General features: G+C 48.2%; 1 protein-coding gene across 1 annotated transcript in view; it reads right to left on the minus strand.

Annotated features, from left to right (window-relative positions):
- Window positions 1-12,353, minus strand: part of Ttc39c (tetratricopeptide repeat domain 39C) — an 86,597-nt gene that overhangs the window by 37,652 nt on the left and 36,592 nt on the right. The window contains exons 3-5 of the mRNA XM_032885466.1: window positions 10,379-10,507; window positions 7,167-7,281; window positions 1,201-1,555 (exon numbers count right to left, since the gene is read on the minus strand). Coding sequence (XP_032741357.1) covers window positions 1,201-1,555; window positions 7,167-7,281; window positions 10,379-10,507 — 599 coding nt within the window. The remainder of the gene's footprint in view (window positions 1-1,200; window positions 1,556-7,166; window positions 7,282-10,378; window positions 10,508-12,353) is intronic.

Below are 12,353 nucleotides of genomic sequence, written 5' to 3' on the forward strand. Positions count from 1 at the left end.
ATTTACTGCACTGTGCAATGCCCATGGAGACCAGCATCAGATCCTCTGGACCTGGGGACACATGAGGTTGTGAGCTGGTGCTGGGAACTAAACCTGTGTCCTTTGTAAGAGCACCAGGTGTGGGGTTGGGGTTAGCTCAGTGGTAGAGCGCTTGCCTAGCAAGCGCAAGGCCCTGGGTTCAGTCCCCAGCTCTGAAAAAAAGAAAAGAAAAAAAGAAAAAAAAAAAAAAAAAAAAGAGCACCAGGTGCTCTTAACTGCTGAACCGTGTCTCCAGGCCCCGGATTGACAATTTAAAACCATGTCCTTTTTTTTAAAGAAAACATTTTAAATCATTTTTATTTTAATATGACATATGACTCAATTTATAGGGATACTAGGAGATATCTAAACTATATATACTATAACACACACACACACACACACACACACACACACACACACACACTATACCAAGTAACTAGAATCAGCAAGGAAGATTCAAATTTTGCATTCTTTGTAAGAACAAAAATTTCAGAACCACACAAAATTTGACCTCAAATCAATTAAAATCAGAAATGTAGATCTGAAAGACTGTGGGAAAGGTGAAAAACTTACAGTCACTGAACATTGGCAATTGGTTAGCTCACAATTTAAAACACTGGGCTTGGGGCTGGCCAGGGAAATGGCTCAACTGGGTAAGTACTGACTCCCCAAGAATGAGGTTGTATGTTCAAGCCCCAGAATCCACGTAAGAATATGGGCCTGGTAGCACCTGTTTAGAACTTCAGTGCTGGGGGTGCCTAGACTACAGCTCAGCTCTGAGCCAACGAGAGATGCTTGTCTCAAGGAACCTCTCTCTAAGGATGGCACCCAAGGTTGTCCTTTGGTCTCCACATACAGGTGCATGTGTACACATGCATGCACACGCACACGCACGCACGCACACTCGCACACACACACACACACACGCACACACACTCGCACATGCGCACACACACGCACACACACACACATAACAATGTAAGGAACTAACAAATACAGGATCAGGACAGAATGATCTGTCACCAGCAGCCGAGAACAGGCTCCTTGAACTGCATGGCGGGCACAGCATCATTATCAACCAAGCAGCCCTCCCTTGAAGTCGCTTTTACAGTCTACAGTGCTGTCTACCTATTTCCAATACTACAGTATCTACCAAAGCATTGCAATATAGCTACTCACGTAGCTAAAGGGGCCTTCATGTCCTTACTTTCGCTCGCATACGTCAGTGAAGAAAGGCCCTGTAGGCGGTCTCCAGGAAAGCCCAGCAGGTTGATGATTTTGAGCAGGTTTGGGGGCACCATGGATATGCAAAGGTGAAAAAGGCCATATCCAAAGCTCACAGCACCTTTCAGTCTGCTTAGGGCCTCCTCAGTCACCCCTTCCGCCACAATGTGGTTATCATTCGCAGCATCAGAAGACAAGGGCTCTTCTGTCAGCGTCTTCTGATGCAGCTCCTGAAGGGCGTTGATGTCCACATAGCACTTATTGTAAATCTTCCAGGCCTTCCTAAGGATCCACCCACCTTTTATGTAGGCTGTGAAGAGAAGGGGAGAGAGGGATTCAAAATGCAGCAATAGCTTTGCATTCACACCACAGTACAGGACGGCTGGCAAGAAGCTGCAAAGAAGAAAAGAGCAGACAAGAGCGTGCAAACGTACTGCTATTGGCTATCGCTGAGCCTCACCTGCTCCTCGGAACCAACTACACGCTTCCTAGCTCCAGGCAGGGTCCTGAGCATGGCCACAGGTAAGAACTGTGCGGGGCTCTGCTACTGCTGATGGCGCAAACTCTTCAAGAGGGAGGGAGGGAGGGAGGGAGGGAGGGAGGGAGGGAAGAAATATATAGGAAAGGAAGGAAAAGAGGAGAGAGGAGAGGGGAGGGGAGGGGAGGGAAAGCAGGGGAGGGGAGGAAGGGCTCCTGCCCTGAGCCTGAGGACCTGGGTCTAATCCCAGCGACCCACTTGGTGGGAAGGAGTGCTGAATCCTACATGCTCTCCTTTACATGCTCTCCTTTACATGCTCTCCTTTACATGCTCTCCTTTACATGCTCTCCTTTACATGCTCTCCTTTACATGCTCTCCTTTACATGCTCTCCTTTACATGCTCTCCTTTACATGCTCTCCTTTGATCCCACAGGCACTGGGCCATGCATTTCCCCACTCCTTGCATAAACCAAATGAATAAATGTAATGTCAAACACAATATCCAAGGCCTGGCTAAATGTCACATTATGGAACTAATGCTTGCTTGCAACATCTTGTTCCACTTAACAGCACTTATTGCAGGGATATGCTCTCTCACTCAGACGCTGTCCTGCCAGACAAATCCTGAGCTTAGGGGTGGAATCCTCTGCTTTATTTCCTCAGCATTCCCCCCACCCCATGTAACAAGTAAAATCCTTCCTCCTTCCTCCCTCCATCCTCATCTGGAAATTGAGAAAGGAACACACAGCTCTGTTTTACCTCGCATTTTCCTTATCAAAGGGAACAGAATCTTGATTTACGACATGAGACAGCAGGGAAGAGGGAACAGGTGTGTGACAAAGCCAGGGCAGAGGCAGAGTACAGTGGGAGACACTTCGAGCCATGGGTTCAAGTCCAGTCAAGAGAAAAGCCGACCAGCTACAGAAACTTGGGAGGAAGGGGACAGGCTCAGGAAGATGAATTGGAATGATCTAGATCAGCAAAGGAGCAGGAGAGAAGCAGGAGCAATGGCAGCCAATGAACATCTATCTGTTCCCATCCACACAGAACTCAGTCAACAAAGCAAAGGTTACGTGTGCACATAGCATGGCCTTCTGCCAGGTCCTCTGAACGGTCAGCTATATAGCATTCAGCCACTGCGAAGTCTTTGGGCCAGAGGAGAAGGCAGAAAGAGCAGGAAACCACAGAGCATTTGTCCTACCCTATGAGGGCCAAGCATCAATCAGCAGGGAAATAGGGAGGGGCCTCAGGATATCCCACCACACACAGGAGTGGGAATCCTGAGAAAACAAAAGCACCCATCTTTCATGGCAAGAGCATCTGCCTTAGGCCTCACCTAGTCATGTGTCCTAAAGAGGCAGGGGAGCCCCTAATGAAGGGTCAGTCACAGTAACCCTCATCCTTCTTGAGACCCAGGTAACAGAGTTTGAAGAAAATATAGAAAAGTGTGTGCATATGCGCACATGTGCATGCATTTATGTGCATATCTAGTGTCTACATGGTTGTGTGGGGTGTGAGCAGGTATGCGTTCATGAAGGCCAGGCGACACCCTTGGTATTGTTTCTCAGGACTGTTGTCTACCTCCTTGGAAAGAGTCTGGAGCTCACTGAGTAGATGAGACTGGGTGGCCAGTGGGCCTCAGAAGTCTACCCGTTCTACCTTCCCATCACAGCTGGGAGGAAGGAACACTATCACAACCTATCACAGCCCCCATGCCCAGATGCCCAGTGTTACATGAGGGTTCTGGGGGATAGAACTTCAGTCCTCAAGCTTGTAGGGCAAGCACTTTACCCTGACTTATATTCCTGGCCCCACAATAGGCAACTTAGTTGTCACCAGCCAGCCCACCTCCCCCGGTGAATTCACACTCAGACAGGAAACTTCTAATAGACTCACTGTTCCACTGGCAACTTATTTCCTGAGTGGCATCCTCCTCCTCTGTTCCTCTCTTTCATTCACAGAATGCACGCTGACCCACGTTGGGCAGCGGCACCAATCATGCATCAGAGACAGACAGGAAATGGACCAATTTGCGGTTGTTGTTTTGTTTCATTTGTTTTGGTTTTGAGCAGCCTTGTGCTATGGCCTTGACCTGGCTTCTACCTCAGCCTCCAAAATGCTGGATTAGAGGCTAGCACAGAGCCCTGCTCCCCATCTGCCTCATTCTTTATAACCACAGAGGGACAGGACCAGAGACCCTTGCCTGGCCTTCCCCTTGGGTCAGAACCTCCTGTGCCTGGTGTTACCTCTGTAACCCTGTCTGCTGGTCCCAGGCTTCCTGAGGACTCACCTACTCACCCCCATCCCTACCCCTACCCCAGTCACCATGAATTTCCTCAGGCTAAAACCCACCTTCCTTCATCTCTGGCCATCAGCACCTGTCATCCCAGAAGGCCAGACACCAAAGAAGAACAGAATGCATGGGCAGAAGCACTATCAGTTCCTACCCTGTCTTATGTCTGACACGAAGGCAGCTTCAGAAATGAGCACGCAGATCGCGGGGTGGCAGCTGCTCACCTGGCCCCAAGAGGGTACCTGCTGCTCACCACCCAGGCCACCATGAGACCCACGAGGAAAGAGGAAGGCTTGGGGCATACCTGACTGGGCATGAGAGGAACGCAAAGGGGCTGAGGTGTTTCTAGACGGGGCAGTGTGAACTAGGGTACAAGCTTCCAAGCCTTTTCAAAGAACCTTGAGGAATGCCAGGAGGGGGCAGGTCTGACCTGCCACCCCTGACAGGGATTGGCTCTATCCTGTGGGTGACACAGGCCAGCTAAGTGCTTGAAGTGTACCTAGGTCAATGGGGCTAGTGACACTGGCCACAGGGAGCACGTCAGGGAAGGTCTGAGAAACCTGTCCTGTGAGGCTACAAGGAGGTGGTGGCACAGGCAACCAGACTGAGCGACAGAGAAAATGTCACAGCAGAACTCAGTGACAAAGTAGGAAGATGTGGTTGCCTCCCTGGGAAGGAGAGAAAAACAGTTGAGCATTCGTAATGCTAAGAATACAGCAGTAGACATGGCTATGTGCTAACACATCGCTGCGTCTGTTTGACCCTTCCCTTTTAATGAGTAATCTCCAGCCGTTATGAGGCAGGATCTCAGGGCTGGAGAGAAGTCCTGGTGACTAAGAATGAGTACTGCACTTTCAAAAGACAGCTCAGCACTGGCACCCGGCACCCGGCACCCGGCACCCGGCACCCGGCACCCGGCACCCAGCACCCCAGGCCTCACCGCACATCTAACTCCAGCCCTGGGGGACCTGGTACCTCTTCTGGTTCTGAGTGCACCTTCACACAACATGTGCATAACCACACCCAGACACACAGAAATAAAAATAAAATAAAATTGGGTGGGGACGGGGAGGACAGAGAGAGGGGTACTCTTTTACTGCAGGGGTTGGTCCTGAACTCCTGGGCTCACAGGGTGCTCCCGGTGAAGCCAGCCACCAAGTAGCTAGGATTTGTACATCAACACACATTTTCTTTTTACCTTTTTAAAAACTTTTTGAGACAGGCTCTCATTATCTGTAGCCCTAGTTGTCCTGGCATTAGTCCAGATGGATCTGGACATCACAGAGATCTGCCTGCCTCTGCCCCCAGAGTGCTGGAGTTAAAGGTGTGGCCATCACGCCTGGCAAGAGGCATTTTCTTTTCTTTTCCCTTCCTCCCTCCCTCCCTCCCTCCATCCCTTCGTTCCTTCCTTCCTTGAATATTTACTTATTTTTTTATGGATATGAGTCCACTGTAGCTGTCTTCAGATGCACCAGAAGAGGGCATCGGATCCCATTACAGATGGTTGTGAGCCACCATGTGGTTACTGAGAATTGAACTCAGGACCTGTGGTAGAGCAGTCAGCGCTCTTAACTGCTGAGCCATCTCTCCAGCTCAAGAAGCATTTTCTTAGTGGCTAACCTGAGCTCCTCACAAGAACTTGAGCATCAGAAAAAGAATGCCAAAACAACAGAAGATGAAGAACTCCCTCCTCCTGCCTGAAGCAGCCCCTCAGTATCATCATGCACAGTTTGACTGGCAGGCCTGGGGTGGGCGGGAACACTTCCTCTGTACTGCCTTACAGAAGAGCTTCATCTTGATCCCTCAACACGTTAGAGCTGTCCTGTTAGGAACTGCTGAGGGGAGGAGACCAGAGGCTGGGGGTTGGGGCAGGGACTGGAGCAAACAGTGAAAACACATCATAAAAGATGAGTGTTTGCAAGTTCAAACGTTAGGCGTCAAAATAACAGTAAAATTTCCTTTCAACAGAAGCAGCATCAAAACAGAAATGGAAACAGAAGAATGGAAGAAAAGGACTTCCGGTATATTTCACAGGAAAAATGTCCTTGTCATTTAGGGCTTGAGAGGAAATGTGTTTCTGAGTATGACTTTGTACATCCCGTCTAGCCAAGTGGCAGGTTCCTGCTGTCAGGATCCAAAAGACATCGCCAGATCAGAGACTGAGTCTCGCAGCCTGCTATGCAGACACATCTGAACTCATTTTAGCCAAAAATGAAAGAAGCAAAAGGCTGGAGAAAAGTTCTCTGGGCAGAACAATGACAGAACAGTGTAAGCGCTTGTTAGACCAGTGACAGTGTAGTGCACACCCCTCGTTAGACAGTGACAGTGTAGTGTAAAACCCTCGTTATACCAGTGACAGTGTAGTATGCACCCCTCGTTAGACAGTGACAGTGTAGTGTGCACCCCTCGTTATACCAGTGACAGTGTAGTGCACACCCCTCGTTAGACAGTGACAGTGTAGTGCGCACCCCTCGTTAGACAGTGTAGTGCACACCCCTCGTTAGACAGTGACAGTGTAGTGCACCCCTCGTTAGACAGTGACAGTGTAGTGTGCACCCCTCGTTAGACAGTGACAGTGTAGTGTGCACCCCTCGTTATACCAGTGACAGTGTAGTGCACACCCCTCGTTAGACAGTGACAGTGTAGTGCGCACCCCTCGTTAGACAGTGACAGTGTAGTGCACCCCTTGGCAAGCTCACTCTGATACCAGGCTCTCAAGCACAGTGCAGAGTCCCTTTTGATACAGTTGACACTGCAGGAGCTCAAAACAATTTCGCAAGAATCTGAAATCCAAACCAGTTTGATTTCATTCTGAAGAACAATATGTACAACCTGATGGGCAAGGCACTAACACAGCTCCTTCACATCAACAACATCAGCGATTTCTCTAAGAAAGACTGACTGTACAGCAGACTTCAGGACGAAACGACTCTGCTGTGCACACATTAAGCACCCAGGTTTCCATGTCGTAAGTAATAAATCAGTAATGACCCCCAAAAGCACTGCCACTGCGGGCTTAGTCTTCAAAGTCTAAGTAACAGAAAAAAGAAAAGAGGAACACTGACGTGCCCACGGACCAGCGAGTGTCACTACAAACTGTGTCCACTCACCGCGGACCAGCGAGTGTCACTAAGAACTGTGTCCACTCACCCGACAATTCTTGTTTCACAAAGGACAGCACGGCCAAGTACACCTGGCAGTCGGCAATAATGATTTGCCTCTGAAGTCGATCGACCATGGAGGGGGTGGATTTCCGGGCATCAACCTGTGTTGAGAAGAGAATGTCATAAATCATTTTCAAAGAGAGCACAGCCTCCAAATAGCTGCACGGGTAGCTGCACTGGGACAGAATGATTTCCCACAGGAACTGTGAAGCCTGGGAGCCACTCAAAGCCAAAGCCAAGTCATAGCAGAGGCTCGGGGTCCATGCTCCCTCCCTCTACTCTGCCAATGACCTGTGGTCCTAGAGAGCATTGTAATTTAACCTCACATTGTGAGTGCTCAAAATGGAATTTATGAAGAATATTTAAAAATCAAAGGAAAAAAACCTAGTAAGGGATTCATCTTTTTTTAGATAATATAAATTTTCATTTAATGTAAAACGAAAGATATTCGTGTATATTACATTCCACACAGCAAATCCTGAAAGGCCATTTTACAGCCCTCTGTGCTCAGGGAACTGACAGCAGGGTGCATCCTTTACGGTGTCTAACTGATACGGGAGGATGAGAGAATCCTACATATCCATCCGGTAGTCGGAATACATCCTACAGCAAGAAACGACCGCTGACTAAGTCAGAGATCACACCTGAAATTTAAGAGACGTAAGTAAAACAAGCAAGAAGTCAAATTATATTTTCAATGCTGGCCTTCGTCACATGAGTGTTTCTAAACGGAATGGCAAAGTCACCGTGACACACACGTCACCGTGACACACACGTCACCGTGACACACACATCACCGTGACACACACCTCACCGTGACACACACCTCACCGTGACACACACCTCACCGTGACAGTACATGCCTCCAGAAGAGGCTATCTGAAGCGACTGCACGTATATAGCTGTACAGTGCTGTAAGACATGACATGTTCTAATACACGTCAACAGTGTCTATGGTAAATACAGCAGGACGACCATCTCCCCTCGTCTGACTAAACCTAACATAGCCCATCGTGATCTCTGTTGCTCCACGTCCAGCTCCAGCAGTCACTGGGATAGGAAAAGCATCAGTCTGCACTCTCCTTTACCTCAGCAATAGTATCTCTGAGGCAGGGTTGTCAGGGCTGAGCTGGTGCGTAGGAAGCACTTTACACACCGTAAGGCTCATCTCAGGCGTCAGCACTGCTCTGGTGGGGATGAGTGCAGATATCCGGGCATGGAGTGGGAAAACAGACTTTGTTACTGTGTAACAGCAAGTACAGCGCTTCTGCTGTCCGACTATGGAAACCTCCAGCAGACAACCGGGCAGGGCTAGCCTCAGGCAGGAGAGTACTGGAAGCAGGGGGATGGCATTTAGGAAGATCCAAAGATGAGAGACAAACAATGGTTCTGGGGGACGCTCAGCGGCAGAAGAGCTCGATATACAGGATGATGGGCTCGGCTCTACATCAAGAGCCCACGTAAAAGGCAGGTATGGTACTTCTCTCCTGTAATTCAGATATGGCCCCGCTAATGTCTGCTCCACCACTCAGGACTCCCTGACCAGACAGAGGGAAAGTTGGGCCCTTCTACAACCAACTGTTAAGTCACAGGTATAACATATGAAACCCCACGTATGACATATGAAACCCCAGGTGTGACATATGAAATCACAGGTGTGACATATGAAATCACAGGTGTGACATATGAAAACACAGGTGTGACATATGAAAACACAGGTGTGACATATGAAACCACAGGTGTGACATATGAAATCACAGGTGTGACATATGAAATCACAGGTGTGACATATGAAAACACAGGTGTGACATATGAAAACACAGGTGTGACATATGAAAACACAGGTGTGACATATGAAACCTAGGCAGTTTGAGCAGTACTGGGGGAGGAGACTGCTGCTCAAGAGCTTCATGCAAGTAGCAGAGAATGGTGAAAGCAAGTTCTAAATATGTGTATTATGATCTTTTGTGTGTTTGTGCCCATGTGTGCTCATGTATGTGTAGAGGTCAGAAGACAATGCCAGGCATGGTTCCTCCTCAGACACGGTCCATCCTGTCTTGTTTTTTTTATTTAAACTTCATTTATATGTGTGCATGCATGCATGCCTACCTATGCATGTGTGTACACCATAGCACACATGTAGAGGCCAGAGAAAAACTTGTGGCTACTTTTCTTCTTCTACCTTGTGGGCCCTGCCAGTTGAACCCAGGCTGTCAGACTTGGCAGCAAGTGCTTTTTCCCAGTGAGGCACCCACCACAACACCTGGCTTTTGAGACTGGTTAGGCTCGGGTGACTTCCCCAAGGCTGGGATTATAAACACTGGGGATTACACCACACCTGGCTTTCTATGTGGGTTCAAACTCAAGTGCTCGTTCATACACACGAGCAAGTCACAGGTGAGCTCTCTCCCAGCCTGGATTGCGAGCTTCCTGAGACTCTGATTATTACCAAAGGCCAGCAATTCCTGGGGAAGCTGAGGTCATCAGCTGGATTCTGGGAACATGCCAATGTGTGACTGCTCTGCTGGCTGCTGCCCTTGCCTGTTTGTCACACCCAGGAAACCTTCACCTCAAGAGCCTCCACCATAGAGCTGGGCTACTTTCGTGTCTGTTGTTGAGATAAAGTAACCTACACAAAAGCAACTCCAGGAAAAGGCGCTTATTCAACTTTCAATTTCAGGTGCAGTCCTTCGAGGAGGGGAAATCAAGGAAACAATGTAGGACAGCTAGTCACACCACATCGGTCTAAAGCTAAGAGACACAAACGCTCCACACTGCACATTCGCTCTGTCTAACTTTCATCTGGCTCGCTCCCATCTTGTATAGCTCAGCGGCCCCTGCGTAGGGAATAGTTCCACCTACAATGGGCTAGATATTTTTATGTATATTAAAAACCAAGACAATCCACCACAGACATGTCCATAGGCCAGCCTGATCCAGAGAATCCCTCAACTAAGGGTCTCTTCTCCAATGATCCTGGGTGGTGGCAAGTTGATATTTAAGACTATCACACACACTCTAAGAGTAGGCAGGAGCTGGCTACAATGACTCAAGGGCCTCTACAATTCGAAGAGACACAGTACTTAACTGGAAGGCGTGACAATTAGTGTCTATTTTCAGTCCTACCCTAGATTCCAAACCCAAGTCAGAGAACGATGCCCTACAGACAGGATGTGGTCCACAAGCCAATCCACTTACGTTCTTCTTAATTTTATTCTTTATCGTTTCGATCACTCCGGCCTCTTCGCTTTCACACAGCTTCTCCGTAGTCTTTAAGTCATCACAGGCCAACTGCATTTTCTCCTCCTCGAATGTCATCATGGCGTTCTTACAGGGAACAGAGAAAGCACTGGTGAATCAGCAGGCATGGGAGCCTCAGGCTGTGACCTCAAAATGCCAAACTAGAAAAACCACCTCAGTGATTCTCAGGTAAAGGGTCACACTGTTACAGGACACTCTAGTCACTGAAAACCTATAATCTTAGTAGAAAATAAGACTTTATGTCTCTGTTATTCCAGCATGAAAAATTATATGGTGGCGAATGTCCTTGTGTTTTATACTCTTTTAAAGCTCAAACATAGAAATTCTCTATCATTTTTGATTGACCTATTAAATTTAATTTTTTTAACAGTGTCACTTTCAAAAGTTCACTCTATCCGCTGATTGATTCCTGGCTTTAACTATTGAACCAAAAATACTAGTAAAAGAACAATTAGTTAATGCCAATGGGAAGTCAGTCTTTGCAGGGACAGGAACTCCTGTGGGTGTGTTTACCTGCAAGGAATGCACATGCATTAGCTACAGTCACTCCTCAATGTCCAGTGAGCACTTGTGACACACCCAGTACAACAGTGGGCTGGCTGTTCCGTTTTTAAAAGTGCTCTCATGTAGCCCATGCTGGTCTTAAAGTCAATCTGCAGATAAGGATGACCTTGAACTTCTGCTTCTCCTGCCTTTTCCAGGCACAAACACCCGAGAAAGAACTGAAGTCTGGGATGACCAGGCATCAGGGGCAGGACACCCAGCTCTCTGGAAGCCCTATTGGAACTGCTGGTGTCTTTGGTGTCTACATCTTTTCCTTCTCTCTTGGGCAGGCATGACAGTTAAGGTTCCTTTGGTATGACACTAGTTGACTTTCTCATCCTTGCCAAATCAGACCTGTCACCTTTGCCCCAGCCATGCTCTCCTTCCTTTAAGCTGCTGAAATCTCAGCCTTGCTATGACCTCACTTCCATTCTTCCTCCCCACACCGTTCAGCCAAGACCCTCTGCCTTTGCCTCCATGCCCTCTCCCACAGTCCCGTGGGTGCTGTGATGCTAGTCTCAACTTCAAATTGATGAGCTCTAAAACCACATGGGAGACAGGCCTCTGAGCAGGTCTGTGGGGTATTATTTTGATGACGTTAACTGGGCTGGAACCTGCTCCTTGTGGGTGGCTCCATCCCCTGCGCTGGGATCTTGTCTATGAAAAGGAGAGAGTGAGCTAAACAAAAGCACTCGTCATCCCCTGATACAGTCCCAACCATCATGGACTCTAAGGTCAAACTGCCCCACAACAAACTCTTCCTTCAGTTGCTCCTGGCTTGTACTTTATCACAGCCACAGGAGAAGTAACCAAGACACAGACACACAGTACAATCCCCACCTAGGCCAACCTCCCACAGGTACGGAGCTAGCCTGCCTGCAAAGCGGAGGCCTTAAAGCCTATGCCCCACAGGAGAAGACCAGTAGCTGTCGTGAAAACCCAGCACCGAGTGCTGGCCAAGGACCAGGCGGGCTGGCCACAACCGGCTGCCCTCTGTTCTCACTCCTGAATGTGAGCTTTCCCTCCCTTTAGTCTTGTCTCAGTACATTTTCTCCATTATGCAATTCTATGGGTTTTTAAAATGATGTATGAAAGTAGTTTATGTGACAAGCATTTCGGAGAAACAAAAGCATCCCCCTACACCGACCAGCTGACTGAGAAAACCACTGTAACTCACTTCGTCCACCCTCAAGTATTAGAATGCTTTAGCTCGGCTCACAAATTCATCCTCTAGGCTCTGATAACCTTCCTTACTGAGGTTTTCTCGTCACAATAATCGTAATCTTTGAAGGCTTTCAATTAGATTTTTATTCCAAAAAAAGTCAAGTTGGGAGAAACTATAACCCTCTTAAAAAATCATATATACACA

This window comes from Rattus rattus, chromosome 15, assembly GCF_011064425.1.
Source record: "Rattus rattus isolate New Zealand chromosome 15, Rrattus_CSIRO_v1, whole genome shotgun sequence".
Lineage (NCBI taxonomy): Eukaryota > Metazoa > Chordata > Mammalia > Rodentia > Muridae > Rattus > Rattus rattus.